The sequence below is a fragment of the Dreissena polymorpha genome, chromosome 5 (genome assembly GCF_020536995.1).
Source record: "Dreissena polymorpha isolate Duluth1 chromosome 5, UMN_Dpol_1.0, whole genome shotgun sequence".
In the NCBI taxonomy this organism is placed as follows: domain Eukaryota; kingdom Metazoa; phylum Mollusca; class Bivalvia; order Myida; family Dreissenidae; genus Dreissena; species Dreissena polymorpha.
Window position 1 is genome coordinate 41,816,384 of NC_068359.1, and position 18,572 is coordinate 41,834,955.

Consider the following 18,572-nt stretch of genomic DNA (forward strand, 5'->3'; position numbering starts at 1 on the left):
CCGGTAACATCCATATTTTGTGGTTTATTTTTCCATTTACAGTAAAACAGAAAATGTGTTCAAACAAAAAACAGTGATGTATAATATGTAATTTGTGTACTGTGTAAACCTGTATTACAACACATACCCATACAAAATACCCAGCATTTTTTTCCAGCATTTTGGGAATCGGACCAGGTCCCTTTGGATTGGTATAAATCGCGTTCTTTTGGCTTAAATTGGGAAATTAGTGTTGCTGTCATTTTATTAACAAATGCTTAAAAATTGAGAAAGAAAGTGATGTGAATAAATTGTACATTTAACTTATTAAGCTTGATGGGAGATAAATGTTGAGATTATTTGTGTTTTTAAATTAATTTTTTTTAACCTTCGAATGGGAATGTTTGGATTTTGGGAAAAATATATTTGTGTAGCGATTGGGAATGGGTCCCCCTACAGTCCCAAAATTTTAACGAAAAAAAACAACACCGATACAACTCATACAACAAATACAAGACCTGCACTCGCCTATCCCTGATGTGAATACCACACTTGACACATGACGGGTTGCCTACATATTGATCATTACAAAATACTCAAACACACTTAAACTGCATACCTTATACATATTAAGGAAGGTCCAGGTTATGTAGAAGTAATTATAATGACCTCAATTAGCAGAGGGTGATATATTATATATATATATATATATATATATATATATATATATATATATATATATATATATATATATCAGATGAAAGGTTAAAGATGTACACACAATTTATTATAGCAAGAATGATGTTTTTTCCCCAATATATTTTACCTGAAAATATTTTTATAACCAAAATAACAAAATAATATATAAGACTGATATTTTTCCCAGCAAAACATAAATGACATCTAAAAAATTGTTTATTGTAAATTACATTACCTAGTTTGCCATCAATTAATGTTAACCTTTGGCTAATAAATCTGACAAATACTTTCTCTTAAAGAAAAATGACGTGACGTCTATTTGTGACCTTTTTTCTTTCGTTTTACCCTTATGATAAAACTTATTTGACGCCATAGACATGAGGTACTGTACACCAAATAAGACCAGCATCCCTAATAGCAATACTGCGTAGGCAACTAACGTCAGCAGAATGCCAAATAAAGACTTTCATCTCACGTATTTAATACATAGGATTGTAAATACCAACAGTCAGCCTGAGGACGTGCCATTCCTGTCAATGCAAGCTTTTGTAGCAAATCTGCTAATATTGATTAGCAACTTATTCAGGTATCGTCAGTGGATACATTAATTTTCTCACCAGTCAATACTCGTGAAAGTTGTATCCTGCCAGAATTATTGGGTAATGGACACCATCACAATCATGAATTTATATAAATACCAACATGGGTAGATTCATAGAAGAAAAACTATCTGTAACTATTATATTTCATTCTCAATTATTTCTTAGTTTTGTATAAAAAAGGATGGAGAAATCTGAAACAGAACTTTATTGAGGCTAATATAGATTAATCAATACATGTATTGTGCTGAAACCTTTTTGTAACCGATATAAATCAATATTGTGTGGTTACTTTTCTGTAAAACCTCATGACAAAACATGATTAAACACTATTTTTTTTAAATAATTAATAACATAACACAGTACCCACACAAAAACATAAAAGGAAACTTGTAAACTGCTTTTACAGAATACAAAGGAAGATAATTTGTGAAAAATGTTGCCTACGTGTGCAGTCTCAAGAAGCTATCTCTGGGGATTTTAAATGTCAAACCAAAAGAAGGACAGAACTGCAAGCTATTCTTCACCTTCGTTCTATAGGCCAGGCCATGTTTTTCATTCAAATATTCATCAATTTATCAACAGTAAGCAAATACTACATGGAAAAGGCCAGATCACAGTTACAATGAAGTTTACATCTCAAAGAAATAATAAGTATAACATCAGCATTAAAAGGTCTGCCTACTTTCCCTGAAGCATTGAATATCCTAAACTATAAATATACATGATTGATTAGAGAACAAAACATCGTAAAATGTATGAAAAGAAATATCTTACGGTGATTTATTCATTGTTTAATAATGCTCTCTATGAAAAGTGACACAGAAAACTGTGTGCTTTCATGACAAGTTAGGTTTTTTCCATTTAGACTAGGAAAGATCTGGAATATTGAAGTGCAAAAAAACTACTAGGACCTTTCATTACCTTGTTCTCTTATGACCTCAATAAGAGCCACTTACAAAAAGATTATGCACAAAACACTGTTCTATTTGCTTTTGTTGATAACCCAGATAATTTGTCCTATCAAACTTATGATTAAAATTGTCCTGGTTGGTATCAGAGACAAAGTTTATTTAGTGAATAAAGCTGATAAGAAGGCTACACACCAAAATACCGTAAGTTGTCGCATATAGCGCCCACACTTTTACCTCCTATTTTCAATTTTAAAAGAAAGTGTGCTTTATACATTGATACAACCCTAACCTGGCTGCTAAATTGCAAAAAAATTATTTTGTAAATATTCATAATAGCTGCCTTTTTTTTATATCCAGAAAACTAAACCCTATAATCTTACAGACTGAAGGGGCCGTTGTCTGAGGTCTTTTTCGCGGGTAAAGGTAGGTGTGAACAGGGACTTCTTAGTGTTTTTAGTTTGGTTCAGATTTTTGGTGCCTTCATTGTTCATCACATTCACGCCTGTGTAGTGCAACAAACAATAATCCCACTTAACCAATATAATAGATGAACAGTTTTACGTCGATACTGACGTCTCAACAACCATAGCCCTGTCTCCCATGTGCTACAAAGTTTTTATTTAGCATTCAAAGTTAAATCCCAGGCTTTCCCCGAGGAAGAATGACATGATGTACATGAATTCATATTTTCGCATGCTTTACAGGAAATGCATGTGGGCTGTTAATCTGTTGCTAGATTATTACAAAATCGTCAGAAAATATAGTGCTATTCAACCCATGCTCCTTATCATAATGACGCTTTTTCATTTGAATGCAAAATAAAGCTTTCCGATGACCCGGACTATTTGATTGCGCAACAGTAAAATGGCGACCATTTTCAGTCCGATTTACTAGTTTTTTGGCTTGAGATCTTTTTTTCTTATTTTTGGAATTATAAAAACAGGGTGTGCGCTATACATTGGGGCGTGCTCTACATGACAACTTAGGGTAACAAGAAACCGTAAGAGACGGGTGATGCTCCCCAAAGTTTTTTTTTGTCACAATATTGCACTATATATTCAGATAAAAGGAAACGTCTTGAGGGCACAGTAGTTGGGGGGACAAGAATTTTTTTATAGAAAATTTCAAAGGGCCATAACTTTGTGAAAAATCATCCGACCAGAACCCGCTGATAATATGCACATCTCCTCTTGGTAGTGAAGCTTCCCATTAAGTTTCATTGAATTCCGGTCATTAGTTGCTGAGAAATAGCCCGGACAAGAATTGCACTATATGTACAGTTAATGGAAAATTTCAAAGGGCCATAACTCTGTGAAAAATCATCCGACCAGAACCGGCTGATAATATGCACATCTCCTCTTGGTAGTGAAGCTTCCCATAAAGCTTCATTGAATTCCGGTCATTAGTTGCTGAGAAATAGCCCGGACAAAAATTGTGCATAGACGGACAAACACACGGACGGACAGACGAAGCGGCGACTATATGCTCCCCCCAAATTTTTTTGGGAGAGCATAATAAACAGAACAATACTGTAAAGTTGATTGTATTCGTTGGCAAGAAATTTGTGGTTTAAAAATAAGACTTATTTTTGACACAAACCTTTGTCTATTTCTGATTTTGGTAAAAAAAAAGAAGAATTTAAATGAGTCATGTTTCAATGACGTTATGTTAAAATTTGTGGATCTTTCAACCCTCAAAGTCAACAAAAATAATGTCCAATGAATAATTGGGCCGTGCTCTTTGAAAAAGGGGTTTAATGCATGTGCGTAAAGCGTCGTCCCAGATAAAACTGTGCAGTCCGCACAGGCTAATCAGGGACAAGGCTTTACGCTTTTATTATATTTTTTGTTTCAAGAAAGTCTCTTCTAAGCAAAAATCAAGTTTAGGCTTTTATGCACATGCCTTTAACCCCCTTTTCACAGAGCACGACTCAATTATGTTTTCACAGTATTAAGAAAGACATTCTTATTGGTCAAGGTTTAATTGTTCGTAAACGAAAAATAAAATCTCTTACCAATTTCACACAAAAGTAATGCGCTGAAAAAAAACCAACTCCTCTCACTAGCAAAATTGTAAATACAACCTTGACACCAGCAGAAAACAATTCGAAGCATGCTTAATAAAACTCTTCTATTATGCGAAAAATTCTTTTTAAATGAAAAGTAAGGTAAATCTTCACCAGTTTTTTTTTAATACTTGACAACAAAGACATAAAACACTATCATGGCAACAGTATAGTATATAATACAAGTGAACAACTGTTCCCATATGTTATCAAAGTAATCTTTACTTTACAAGTACATCCTGTTCAATTGTTCTACTTGTCCATGTTTCTATTTATTGCCTGATAAACCAGTCATTTTACAGTGACAACAGACAATAAAACAGCCTTATAGATTTATATGGTGCAGGGATAGAAAATGACGTTTTATTGCTTAATGGCCAGATGGGCAACCTTCTTTAGTATTTAGAATGCGAGGCCAACGACTTCAGAGCCTAGAACCAAGCACATGTCATGAGGATCTTGTACTTACTTGTAACAAAACAAAATAAAATAACAAGAAAAATAATTACTGACATGACCCACTTTCAACTTAATATGCTCTATTTGTCAAATTGTGTACTTATTAAAGCTGTTGATCTTTTTATACAATCAGTGTAACAAAACAATCCCTTGAGAGATGCAATAATCAAATTTCACTGACTCTATAAAATGTGCACGTTGCATTCTTTATTAACAAGGATTTTTCCATTTCATACTATTTTGAAGTTTCTGCTTTTCCTCCTCTTTATTGTGCTTATTCTTTTTGACATACTTAGTCATACACGCAGCAAATTTTTGGCATCAATTCTTATAAAGCGATTTCATGCCCCTTATTCTATGTATTACAATCGGCAAGTTTCTTACAGTGCTCTTGAGATATTCACTGATAAATTACATGAAACTGTTTTAAATTTTTCATTTAAAAGCTGGTTCCTTAGCTGGACTACCATCTATCGATATTTACTTGCTCTGGTCTAAATCTAATTACCTCTGCTTACGAGCAACCCCTAATTTTTCTATCCCTAAAGTGTCAAGTTACGCAAATAAATTAATATCTGTAATTCAGCAACAACAACAAATCACTTAATATACACCACACTTAGAAATGCTCTATGGGTATTTTTCAAATGAACAACATTTATTTCACTGGAATTTAAATAATACGACCAGAAGAACATCAAATATATGCATGTGCTTTAGCTGCAACACAGATACCAGGTGTTTGGAATTTGAGATGTCAATATAGTCATACATGCCATACGTCCCGATCTCGGCGGGACAGTCCCGCTTTTGGGCCCTTTGTCCCGCCGTCCCGATATGAGACGATTTGTCCCGACATTCGTAAAAAACGATGTAAGGTCTATAGGTTCCCAATAAATTTCGCTATTCAAGCTCTGTTTCGCTAACACTTACCCCCGCTAATCCCTTTATTGCCACCAATTAACAATCCGATTCTACTTATCGTGTGTACCAGTGTTGTTTATGACACCTTATCAGCGATTTATCGGCTAATTATTAATTTCATCAGGCATTCACACCATGGTGGTCTTCAAGATAGTGGTCGCTTATTGCTATCGATAGTTGTATTATAATGAAATAAATGTTGAAAATGTGTTTATTTTTGTATTTGTTTGAAACGGTTTACAAAACAATTGTTTTGTAAAATTAACTCTACGTCATTAATGAGTCTTTACATTCAATGTTTAGTTCATAAATAGCGGGATAATCCGAATGTGCAATATACCAAAATCGCAACAAACAGTCCAATAAGTGATACCCATCCTGTCTAGTGTAATTGGGTGTAATTGTAATAAAAACAACGAGGTGCTATGCATGACAGTTTGACCCTACTCCTATTAAGCTAAAAACCACGAGGTGCTATGCATGACAGTTTGACCCTACTCCAATTAAGCCGCTACAATTGACAAGTAACAAACTGCGCATGGATACATGCTTAAAAAAACATCGCAACAAACAGTAAAAGTGGTACCCATCTTGTCTTGTGTTATTGTAATAAAAACAACGTGTTGTTATTCATGACAGTTTGACACTACCCCAATACAGCGCCTGACAATTCACAATTCAGTTTAATCTGTGTATATTAGAAGAAAACAAAATATGATTATTAACATAAGAGAAAAATAATTCGAGTAAAGCATCCATAGACTTCTTTTGTCCTTTTGTTTTTGTTGGTGTAAAAACGGTTGAGGCGTTGTTGAGAGTTAAAATGAACACAAAGACGGGTTGCTTCCACCAAAAACCTACCTCTGAAATGTGTACGGCCGCGCATTCTGTGTGTTACTGATGTAACTGTTCGGTAGATAGTTTACTGTAACCCATACTTTCAGTGTACTGGATAGCCTCCCCTGCGTTAATGTTTGCCATTGAAATTAATATAATGAGTATTGTTGTCGTAATGTTCTAGATTTTGTACTCTAAAAAGATGAATATTATCCTCGTTGTTTGCTATTGTCTTATTTTATAAAACTGTTATTGTTATGTTTTAGATTCCATGCTTCATATCAGATGTTTTATGTCTTGAATAAAAGTATCAAGAGTATTTGTTAGTACTATACTGACTACAGGAAAGGTGGAATGATAAATCGTTTTAGGTGTCCCGCTTTTGGGTCAAATGTCCCGACAATTTTTTATGGAATGTCCCGCTTTGGACCTAAAAAATTATGGCATGTATGAATATAGTTAATGCATTTGTGCATAAATGAATGCTTCTGATATGGATTTAAATGTAATAGATAGTAGCAAACCATTTGAGCCAAGTTCTGGGAAAACAGCGCTTAATGCATCTGCAAAATGTGTTGTCCCGGATTAGCCTGTGCAGTCCACACAGGCTGTTCAGGGACGACACCATCAAGAATGGATTTTTGTTTAGAAAAGACTTCATTTTAACGAAAAACTCTATAAAAGTAGAGAGTTTAGTCTCTGATAATCTGTTACAACACTTTCACATATGAATTGAGCCCATGTGTTCCCACATTGCAGCTCATTAATTCCTTTTCCCCCATTAGAAGCAAAATGAAAATGGCTTTTGCAACCAGAATGAAACCAGACCAGCCTCTGAGTAACTCACAGTCTGTTCAGGTTTTATGCTGTTTGCTGCTCATCAGTACCAAGAGGTTGAAAATGAAACCTTTAAAACTTGAATTTAGTAAGAATAGTATTTAATTAAATGTAACTTTCTTTGGGACTACAAATATGTCAAAAAACGTATCTAAGGGGTAAAGGGTTATTTTATTTTTCACAAAACTTTAGCCTACCACTGTCTAACCTTCAATCGCTGGTGCATACAGAACTTGCAGACCAGGGACTTCTCTTCTGGCGTGTCCGTACTGTGTACGTGCATGAACGCCTTTTTGGGCTGAAAACATAAGGCATTCTTGAGAACATTGTGTGATGAAATAAGAACAATGTAGAAATCAACTGATGTTTTCTTTGCAAATACAACATACAGCATTTTTGACAACATTGTTTGTTGAAATAAAGAATGATGTAAAAAGTGAACCGATGTTTTCTTTGCAAATACAAGTCTTTAACATTAAGTCCACTGCATATTTTGTGTAAATCGTGCGGAATTAAAGTCATCTTTTTTACCGATGTCTTTGTACTTGCACCACAGTTAACCTCATTGGTTCATGGACAAAATTAGAAAGTTTTCATTTCAATTGTAAATTATCCCATACAAAAACTAAAACTTATGTAATACAAGAGCCACAAATTGAAGAAGAACTTTGTCAAGAATGTTTGTTTGGAGTCAGTACAATTAAATAAAGAAGTGATTTACTATTTCTTAAAAGAAGTTTATTAAGCTAATAAAAAAATACTTTCCATTAAATCTACAAATAAGCATATAGTAACAAGGGCTGTTTGTAAAACATGCATGCCCCCTATATGAGCTGTCCGTTGTAGTGGCAGCCATTGTGTGAATACGTTTTTTGTCACTGTGACCTTGACCTTTGACCTAGTGACCTGAAAATCAATAGGGTCATCTGCGAGTCATGATCAATGTACCTATGAAGTGTCATGATCCTAGGCAAAAGCGTTCTTGAGTTATCATCCGGAAACCATTTTACAGTTTCGGGTCACCGTGACCTTGACCTTTGACCTAGTGACCTGAAAATCAATATGGGTCATCTGCGAGTCATGATCAATGTACCTATGAAGTTTCATGATCCTAGGCGTAAGCGTTCTTGAGTTATCATCCGGAAACCATTTAACTAATTCGGGTCACCGTGACCTTGACCTTTGACCTAGTGACCTCAAAATCAATAGGAGTCATCTGCGAGTCATGATCAATCTACCCATGAAGTTTCATGATCCTAGGCATATGTGTTCTTGAGTTATCATCCGGAAACCATTTTACTATTTCGGGTCACCGTGACCTTGACCTTTGATCTACTGACCTCAAAATCAATAGGGGTCATCTGCGAGTCAGGATCTATCTACCTATGAAGTTTCATGATCCTAGGCGTATGCGTTCTTGAGTTATCATCCGGAAGCCATTTAACTACTTCGGGTCACCGTGACCTTGACCTTTGACCTAGTGACCTCAAAATAAATAGGGGTCATCTGCAAGTCATGATCAATCTACCTATGAAGTTTCATGATCCTAGGCATATGCGTTCTTGAGTTATCATCCGGAAACCATTTTACTATTTTGGGTCACCATGACCTTGACCTTTGACCTAGTGACCTCAAAATCTATAAGGGTCATCTGCGAGTCATGATCTATCTTCCTATGAAGTTTCATGATCCTAGGCCTAAGCGTTCTTGAGTTATCATCCGGAAACCACCTGGTGGACGGACCGACAGACCGACCTACCGACCGACATGTGCAAAGCAATATACCCCCTCTTCTTCGAAAGGGGGCATAATTATACATATATCAGGCCATTCAGTATCTCATGAATTAATCAACAGATGGACAGCTTAAGGTCATTTTAAGCAGAAAAGATCATAAGATCCCAAGTTGCTTCATTGTTTTGGGAAATTTAATGTCATTTTTCCAAAGGATCTCAGGCTATTAAGCACTAGTAGAGCAAACCAATGATGTTTCAACTAAGAGTCAATACTTGAGTGGTTTTAATATTAATTCTCATGAACTTCAAGCTTAATTATTTGGTAGATAAATATGTTAACTTGGCCATTCTAAACAAATTGATTGTTTGCAATGACATGACCCTAAATAGGGCATAAGTGTGGTAGGTTAATGTACTTTTTAGGTATTCATTTAAATGTAGATCTATTGATCAGTATCTGTGATGATGACAGTAAAAGGACAGTGTACAATGGAATCAATTATTATAGTAAAAACCTTCATCATTTTTTAAAGAATTAAAATGAGAGGAAAAAAAACTTGCTTTCATACCTGGATGAAGAGAAAATATGAAATGGTGAGTTGTCGAAAAGACTGATAATTAGTGTTTACATGATAACTTTTCTCTTGTGAAGTTGGAATTATTTTTTAAATCCAAGCCTCGATTACAAATTTGGGTTGGGGCAATATATTTGATAGGGTTAGTTGGGTTATCCCAAACAAATTTGATCGCCCTGTAACATGCTCTCTGATGAATGACAATTTCCTTAATTAACATGCACTGGTTATGCACATCAAGCTTATAATCTAGTAGCCTAGATATGAGCTGAAAATACACAACCATTATGCAGGCCTTGCATATAAATACTTTAATGTATTAATTAGTTTCTTGATTAATGGCTAACAAGCTGCCTTGAGCTGACAGGCCCAGACAAGATGGCTCCAGTGCCCAGGCTTACAGCATGTAGGCATAGACATGTGTCAGAGGACAGGCTAGGTAACGGGGGGGGGGGGGGGGGGGGGGGGGGGGGGAACATATGAGCACATCAAGGAAACTGTCAAGTGTTTATCTGTCAACCGCAGTCATGAAGTTATCAACGCAAATAAGCCACCAATAACAATAAATGTTGAAGGATAGGCATGAAGCAAATGTTAATTGCCTTCAATTAGGCCACATTTATGATAGAGTATGATATGCATTTCCAATATTTATTATACATCTATAGTAAATCATCAGAGATGGATAGTCCGAAATACACATTACACTAATTTATACAAAACTGTACACAAGGAAAAAGTATTTAAATAAGTTCCTAGACAACTTTATTTGCATGAAAACGGAAAAGTCTGGAATGTAAATGGTTATTAGATGCATATAACAAGAGCTATCCAAAGCTAATGCGCTCAAGTTGTCTTGCTTTTTTTTAAACAAAATTAAAGGTTAAAGTCATTTTAGCATAATTAAGTTTGTTTTTTCTAATTTGAAAAATATTTAATTATAAACATAAACCTGAATTTTAAGTTGAGACCATAATTATATATTTACTAACAGTGACCTTGACTATCGACCTTAACCCAATATTTTCAGTTATTGAACCCACACAATTTTTATTTATTTATTTAACATGACTTGAACCTTGCTTCATCCCACCATCATATACGAAATCCAAACAAAGGTCCTTCAAGCCATTTATGAGAAACTAGCTTAATGAAAAAACTTTAACCTGTCTAAATAGTGTACATCTTAATGAGTGTAAAATTGCCCATAATTTTAACAAAAGTTCAAACGAGAGTTACCAAACTTTGCAGAAGAAGTCAAAGAAATATGGGGAATAAATGTTTTAAATTTAAATGAAATCCCTCCAGCCATTCCTGAGAAACTAATATACCAGAAAACTTTAACCTAGCTTGATTGCCAATGCCAACACTGAAGTACCTAGAAAAGCTTGCCTTTTTTCCAAAAGTCAACCTAAAAACACATGTTGTCAGAATATGATTAAATATTGTAATTATATCAATCAATATTTGCACCTTACTGAAATGACACAAAATAACAAAAGTACACACTTGTAAGAAACTACCACAGTATAAATGTTTTGGTTACATTGACTGGTGAAGGATGTATTAATTTGTGGTAAAAATGTTAAAATGACAATTGCAATGACACTGCATTTGTATGTGAAAGCAAGTCCAAACTTGAAGGGCCCCTTCAGACAGAGAATTATATAACAAAAGGGGATTTATTTTTTATCAGATTAGCATGATGATTATACTTGTTTATAGTCTACTTTGTTATAGACATCAATCAAATGCTTTGCTACTAATGCTAAGTAAGATTATGCTCAAAAATGGTTTTATGATGCGATTATTTACACACACAAAATGCTTTTAGCTTTGTCAATTTCTGCTCAAATTTATCTCTTTTTTAAATAAAGCCTACATTGAGAGGGAAATTTTTAAGTAATTATAGAGGAAAAATATATTTCCTTTGAGAAGGTGAATGAGGTAAAATTTTGGCTTTAATGATCTCTATAAAATGATTGTTCTGAGTGTTTTGGGGTACAATTTGGAGCAAAAATTCAGCCCCATTCCAAATCTCAAGTGCACATTTTTCCCAAATGACTGCCACTAAGTGAGTCGCGTTCTGAGAAAACTGGGCATAATGCATGTGCGTAAAGTGTTGTCCCAGATTAGCCTGTGCAGTGTGCACAGGCTAATCCGGGACGACACTTTCTGCTTAAATTGGATTTTTGCTAAAAAGAGACTTCATTTAAATGAAAAATGTCATAAAAGCGGAAAGTGTTGTCCCTGATTAGCCTGTGCAGACTGCACAGGCTAATCTGGGATGACACTTTACGCACATGCATTATGCACAGTTTTCCAAAAGGACTGCCTTAACGTTAAAACAAGATGTTGTATTCAATAAATGCATATGACCACAGTGGTAGCCATGTCATTAATAATTAATTGAATCATCTGAATAAGTCAAGTCCAAAAGAAGGTGAATTTCAAAGTAAACATGAAAGTGTTCAAAGACACCATCCATGCAAGTATTCAAGTTAATGTTTGACGAAATGTGTCATATATAGATAAGCATAGTGTGGACAGAAGGATGGTTAGACATATGGGCAGAAAAACTGACAGGCCATTCGCTTTAAACCTCATGTCATCTGTAAATGTTAGGGGCAGTTGTTTTTTTCCATAAACTACAACATTCAGTTCATCTCCTAATCCATCTCTATGAGTTGAATCTTTGAAAATATCATCTTAAAAATATTCCTATTTCCATTTCTATATCATCTGCAAGTTCTGTCAAAACAACGCCCCAGCCTCATTTCAGGGCTTACTCTGCCATTCGCCAAATTAGCCAATGGCTACAAAAAAGCAAATTTGGCTACAAAAAAATCGATTTGGCTACAAGGTTTTCTACATTATCACCCATAAAATATCCAAAATAATATGAATGAAGACATAAAAAGATAAATTTGGCTGCAAAAAATTTTGAGCCAGAGGGAGCCCTGCATGATTTCCAAAATGGTTATGAACAAAATTGCTGTGACTTTAAATAAAGTGCATTTATTGCATTGTCATGTTCATATGTTCATATACTCATAGATTCATTGCTGATTGGGTGATCATTATTTTACATCAACACTAACCAAGCTTACTTTAATCTCCACACTGATTGTGGGTGATGTGAAGGCAGGGCCTCCCCTCACAAAGCACAGGTCTGGCATGACTAGAGCTGACAGCGTGGCTGGGTGAATGGTGCATGGCTTCACATGCTGGCCCTTCCTCTGGGCTGCAACAATGTTACATAATAGCAATTGAGTTGTAATTTTAGCTTTATTGCATCGAAAGCCAAAACCTTATTATAACGATCTAAAATCTGTTCTAAAGAAAATGTCAAGCGGGCACCATATTGGCTTCCATTATTGACCGATAGATTCCCAAAAAGATTCATAAAATTATCAATCCTTGGCTGCTTTTAAATGGTTATTAAGGGTGCTGTAGAGTAGTTGATATTGTGTCGGCTAACAGACCCATCATTCCTATCGTATGAACTAAACTAGACTCACAAAGGTTGGGACAAATTGTGACCACACAATTTTCACTTATTTTAACTTTTTACTTTCAGGCACTCAATTTTGATGTAGTCTTGTTCTGTTGGAAAAAAGGAGTACCAGGAGAAAACCGCACCTGTTGTGTATCGTTACCACCAATCACACAAGCGCGAAGAACAGGGATTGATCCTGGGTTGCATAATGGTAATAAACTGAAATAATGGTAGTTTACTCAACAAATTTAAAATCTCTATTTTCAAATATTTTATATAACAGTTAACTCGACAATTTTGAAATCTTCACTTCAGGTGTACAAATATAAAGAGAACTTTTGTGAAAATTGTGAAAAATTATTATAAATTTTTACATTCTGAATAAAAATACAATTGGTTAGGAAAAATATGGAAAATGTTTGGCTCATTCCCAGGAATAGAACACTCCAATGACAGTTTCCCATTAACAGTTCCACCTTTCTGTCAATAACAGTTAGCACTACCAGTTTCTGGCAGGAAATGACGATACACATGACATGTGCACACAGCAAAAATCTTTGGTAAAAGGGGCATTTTCACTACTGGTATCCCAATAGTTGACAATAATATTAATGCACTAAATGCAGCATATTTGTAAAACTGCTACAGTAATTGTAAAATATTTACCTGGGGTATATAATGAGTAAACAATAATACATTTAATACAATATTTGCACCTGTATTTTTTATTACAGTTCAGCTGACACATTCTTTGACTAAAATAACAATGTTCTGGTGATAAATCATGTAACATAATAGCATTGTCAATGATGTAACAATTTAACAGTTTTATGTATGTGCTCCATTATGCAATTAAAATGGCCCAAGTTTTACCACATAATTACCGTAAAACGTTGTGTATAAGGCGTACATTTTTACCCCCAAATTTAATTTTAAAAACTTGATGCGCGTTATGCACAACTACAGCTATGCCAAGACATATTTTCCCTGTCAGTTACCCAGTTACGGTAACTGGAATCATTCTGTTCCCCGTTGTTTTAACTGTAACTATGTTAATAATTGTGTTATATTTACGATTTGAATATAGATGGACAAACGTTATAAAGTTAACATTAATATTTTCTATCTTTTTTAGGTACAAACAGAGCATTGAAATCAAATAAATTTGAAGAAGAAATGAAAAACAAGGAAGCCATGTTTATTTAAACTTTATTGTTTTTTCCCACAATATTATACCCTACTGTACTAGGGTTACACAATTTATTTGGGGGCACTTGTCGATTTACAATAGTATGTCGGCAAGGTCTTTCCCGATATATTTATTATTATTTTTCTTGCTTTTCAAATGTGTTAATAAAATTGATGTTGTGTTTGTTTACACGTTTTCATACGTCTTGTCAAGATTGGGGTTGTGATTATTGAGCAATTTGCGTCACCTGTCAAGTTTTGTGTAGCTGGGCAATTATCAAAACATGCAAACCGGCAAACGACTTCACACCTCCATTGTTTGTTTAACGCCGGTTATGTCAGTAATGGTGTTGAGAAGTTTGAGTCGTTAAAGTCTCCTGTCAATTATAGACGCTCGAAAAGAACGCGTGAGATGGGAAATGTAAATAAAATGCGCGGTTGTGAATTAGTCATGTGTGAATAACCTCGTGCCAATACCAATAAACAATTTCAGTGTCTCAATTATACCAAGCACACTAATCGGTCTGCAATGTGTACTCCTCCACGATAAAATCGTGGACAGTTACTTCGGAGACTTATGATGAAAACCTCGATGGTATCCTCGTGGAAATTGTGCATTTCATGCATAATTAATTTAAATTGAAACATTTACGCGTAATATTATAATAAAAAAAAAAACACACAAACAAGTTGTATCTTTATCGTTATCGTCTTTAAGATAATTAATTATTGAAAAATAAAATAACACGTGAGATCGGCAATATAAATAAAACGATTTTCAGTGAGCATACGGTACGGAAATTTTGCCTTAATTTTTTTTTTCCTTCAAAAACTTTTTTTCCGATTTTTTTGCTTCAAAAAGTAGATGCGCGTTATACATAAATGCGCGTTATACACAGCGTTTTACGGTATAGATTTTATACATGTTCAAACCAGGTACTTTCAATATACAATCTACGTCATTTGCTTTACAGGAATGTAGTATAAACCTTTCAAATAACTGACCTGGTCTAAAGCCTTTTATCTCTGATTCACTGAATGGAAGCCCTCCTGCTATATCCTTCAATACCTGTGAGATACAACAAACGTAAATATAATGTACAATTGTCTTGCACAAAGTTAAAGGAAGTTGCAATAATTTTAACAACAGAACTGTAGAGCTCCATTATGATGTCAAGACTAGATGAGAATGTCAGAAATTGTGTTGTCCCTAGCTTGACTATACTCAGTGTCATGTTAATAAAAAGACCATTGCGAAAGCCACTTAGCCATCAGTACTGTTGTATATTTACAGTAATTTTATACTTTACATACATGATCCCGGTGTTTCAACAAAATTGTACAAAACAAAAGATTAACTCCAAATTATTCAATCATAATTTGTGTTCTTAACGCTTAATAATTTCATCAATTTCAAAATTATGATTATTATTTATATATGAAGCTGTGTTTTCAGTATAAGTCTACTTAAGAGTTATCATAATATCTTGCTCTTAAATTAAAATATACTTTTATTTTTCAATATGTGACAAAAAGTTGGATAGTGTCCTTTTGACAATCTCTGAAAAAGGCCATTTAATATTTAACAAATTGACACATGAAGAACAGAATAATGTTTGATACTGTGAATTAGTTTAGATTCATTGTTGAAAACTTAATAGAACAAGCAATGTGTTTGTGAAACACTATGTCCCGAAATATATGACCTTTGACCTTGAAGGATGACCTTGACCTTTCACCACTCAAAATGTGCAGCTCCATGAGATACACATGCATGCCAATTTTATATGAAGTTGCTACCTTCAATATTGCAAAAGTTATGGCAGATGTTAAAGTTTGCACAAACAAATAAACAAACAAACCAATAGACAGGGCAAAAACAATATGCCCCCCACTACAGTGGTGGGAGACATAAAAAGGCAATAAATGAATGATGACACAGTATTTGATAATAGCTGAACATCAATTCCAAACTTTGTACTTACTGGTAATTCAACAAATGCACACCCAAGCAGTGGTCGCATGACATTTTTCATGTAGTCAACTACTAATTTCATTTCTTCATGGATAACTTCATTTTTTTCATTCTGCAAAGCAATCCAAATCAACATTAACAGACTTCACAGACCTATATTATTGCTACAACAGAAAACAGACATTTTTTTGTTTTTTAAAACTAATGACGAAAAATATTATTTCCCAAATGATTAAAATTCCATTGAAAGTCAACCCCCCCCCCTAAAAAAAAAATTAATTACAAGTAGAAACAATAGTAAATTTAATACTGAAAGCACATTTTTATTCATCTAAGTGTTTATATGCAAAAAATAATATAAACATTTAGTCAAAACAATCCAAAGGGCCCTGTCCCATGCAGTCGTAAAATAATGACTATCAAACAAACAATACCTTGTTGCATTTTGAAAGAAGACCCTTTCTCCAGTGTTTTGTTTTGGCAAACCTGTACACCATTCCATCCTAAAATAAAATATGTAAATGCAAGATGTATTGTTTCTTCCTCATCACCTATAAAAGGTATTGCACTCTCAAAGAAGAAGATATATCACTTCTCAGTCAATTTTCCTTTCTTGGTCTTTAGGCCTTTTTTCACCTTTGTTTGGGGATGGTACCTTTGCCTCATTATGGGGAATGGGGAAGCATAATTCTTAACTTTTTTTTTGTAAATTCATTATCATAGCTTGAAATATAAAATCCTGCCTAGAACAATTACTTGAAATAATTTTTATAAGAGGACCTAGTCAATATAATTAGAAATAAATTAACAAAACTTTTCAAAACATCAAAACTATTATTTCACATTGTCGATAATAAGATATTAAACAAATATTATAATTGAAATACTTTTTAAATGTAACAAATGATTGTTGATTTTTCATATATAATGTGTATCTGTTTAAAATTATGGTAGCCAGAACCACAGGCAGCAGTATCATAATATTGCCCCCCCCCCCCCCCCCCCGGGACCCCCCCCCCCCCCTAATGTGTTTTGCTGTCATATTTTGTCGATCGAATGCTCGGATGCTCGGTTCTAAAACACCATATCATTGGCCAACACAATGAGAACAACCAACCAGAGGACGCGTTATAAAATTAAAATGGTGTACATGTGTAGATGAAACACCGAGTGACATATAGCGAGAAAGTCAAATTTAATTTAATATTAAAGTTATAAGCCGAGCAGGAGATCGGTTAGTTGTGTAATCATGTTGCTTTAACTGTCTTTTAACGAATCCAGTTGCATTTTGTCGGCAACTGCATGGGATCATGTGTGTTTTCGATGAAAAAGGTCACGTCCAGTGTTCCACAATCTTTCAGCAATAGGCATAAAGTGCGTTTCATACCTTGTGTATATATAATACCTATACGAGGGTTATTTTTTCAAACTATGAATTTTTGTCAATATTCGTTGTTGAAAAGTTAAATCATACTCATTAGGTGTACATTTAACAATTTGGAACCCCTGGGGTAAGCTCGGGGGGGGGGGGGGTAGGGTTCCGGGGGGGGGGGCAAATTTATGATACTGCTGCCTGTGCCGTGGCCAGAACTACATGTGCAGCTGTCACTAGGAAGTTCATTACATTTTATTGAGACTTTACATTATTTAACAAACAAGAAAATAATTAAGCCTGCATTAAAATCTTAAACGACGTGATATGTATAAGTTTGCAGGCACCAACAACTTACCCTTGTGTTTGTTAGCACCAGAAATGCATTTCCTTCTCCTCGAAATTTCCATTCATCAGCCTCCATGTTTATTCCAAATTACCTCCTTTAGGTGAGTATTTTAATAAAAACAGAGTTGCGGTTCCTACCATACTACATGGATAGATATACTTTTGGCTTTGTCAGTATAGTTCATTGATTTTCTTAAAAATAAACACACCATCTTGCATTTTAAATGCGTTGAACTTCGTTAAGTATTTTGAAACTGATGAGCACTGCTTTGAACACAGAAGAAAGTTCATACATATCCATGGTTACAGTAGATCTACTACATCTATTAACCCGGAGATGGGCAAATTCGTTTGTTTTCCATCATTTTTTTCGGATGATGCAGACCATAGAATTATATTCTGATTAACGAAATAACTGAATACCGAAATAACCTTCAAAACCATGCTTGTTTTCAAACTAAAATATGTATGTGTATTGACGATCTTCTCTGTTATTTTTCACATGTTCTCGACACTTACCCGAATGTGTCGGGACGGGTTCCATCTTTCGACATTTTCTCATCAAC

The 18,572-nt window shown here is 34.5% G+C and overlaps 1 protein-coding gene and 1 long non-coding RNA gene across 3 annotated transcripts in view; one reads left to right on the forward strand and one right to left on the reverse strand.

Annotated features, from left to right (window-relative positions):
- The window catches only part of LOC127832578 (uncharacterized), a 30,773-nt gene extending 17,368 nt beyond the window's left edge, over positions 1-13,405 (forward strand). For both annotated transcript variants that reach the window (XR_008026968.1, XR_008026967.1), the window contains exon 3: positions 13,205-13,405. This is a non-coding gene — a long non-coding RNA (uncharacterized LOC127832578). The remainder of the gene's footprint in view (positions 1-13,204) is intronic.
- LOC127832562 (inositol-pentakisphosphate 2-kinase-like) overlaps positions 1-18,144 on the reverse strand; it is a 50,565-nt gene extending 32,421 nt beyond the window's left edge. The window contains exons 1-6 of the mRNA XM_052358086.1: positions 18,017-18,144; positions 16,721-16,789; positions 16,297-16,398; positions 15,317-15,380; positions 12,735-12,868; positions 7,522-7,611 (exon numbers count right to left, since the gene is read on the reverse strand). Of these exons, the coding sequence (XP_052214046.1) occupies positions 7,522-7,611; positions 12,735-12,868; positions 15,317-15,380; positions 16,297-16,398; positions 16,721-16,789; positions 18,017-18,082 (525 nt within the window). The 5' untranslated portion in view covers positions 18,083-18,144. The remainder of the gene's footprint in view (positions 1-7,521; positions 7,612-12,734; positions 12,869-15,316; positions 15,381-16,296; positions 16,399-16,720; positions 16,790-18,016) is intronic.
- Between the last annotated feature and the right edge of the window lie 428 nt (positions 18,145-18,572).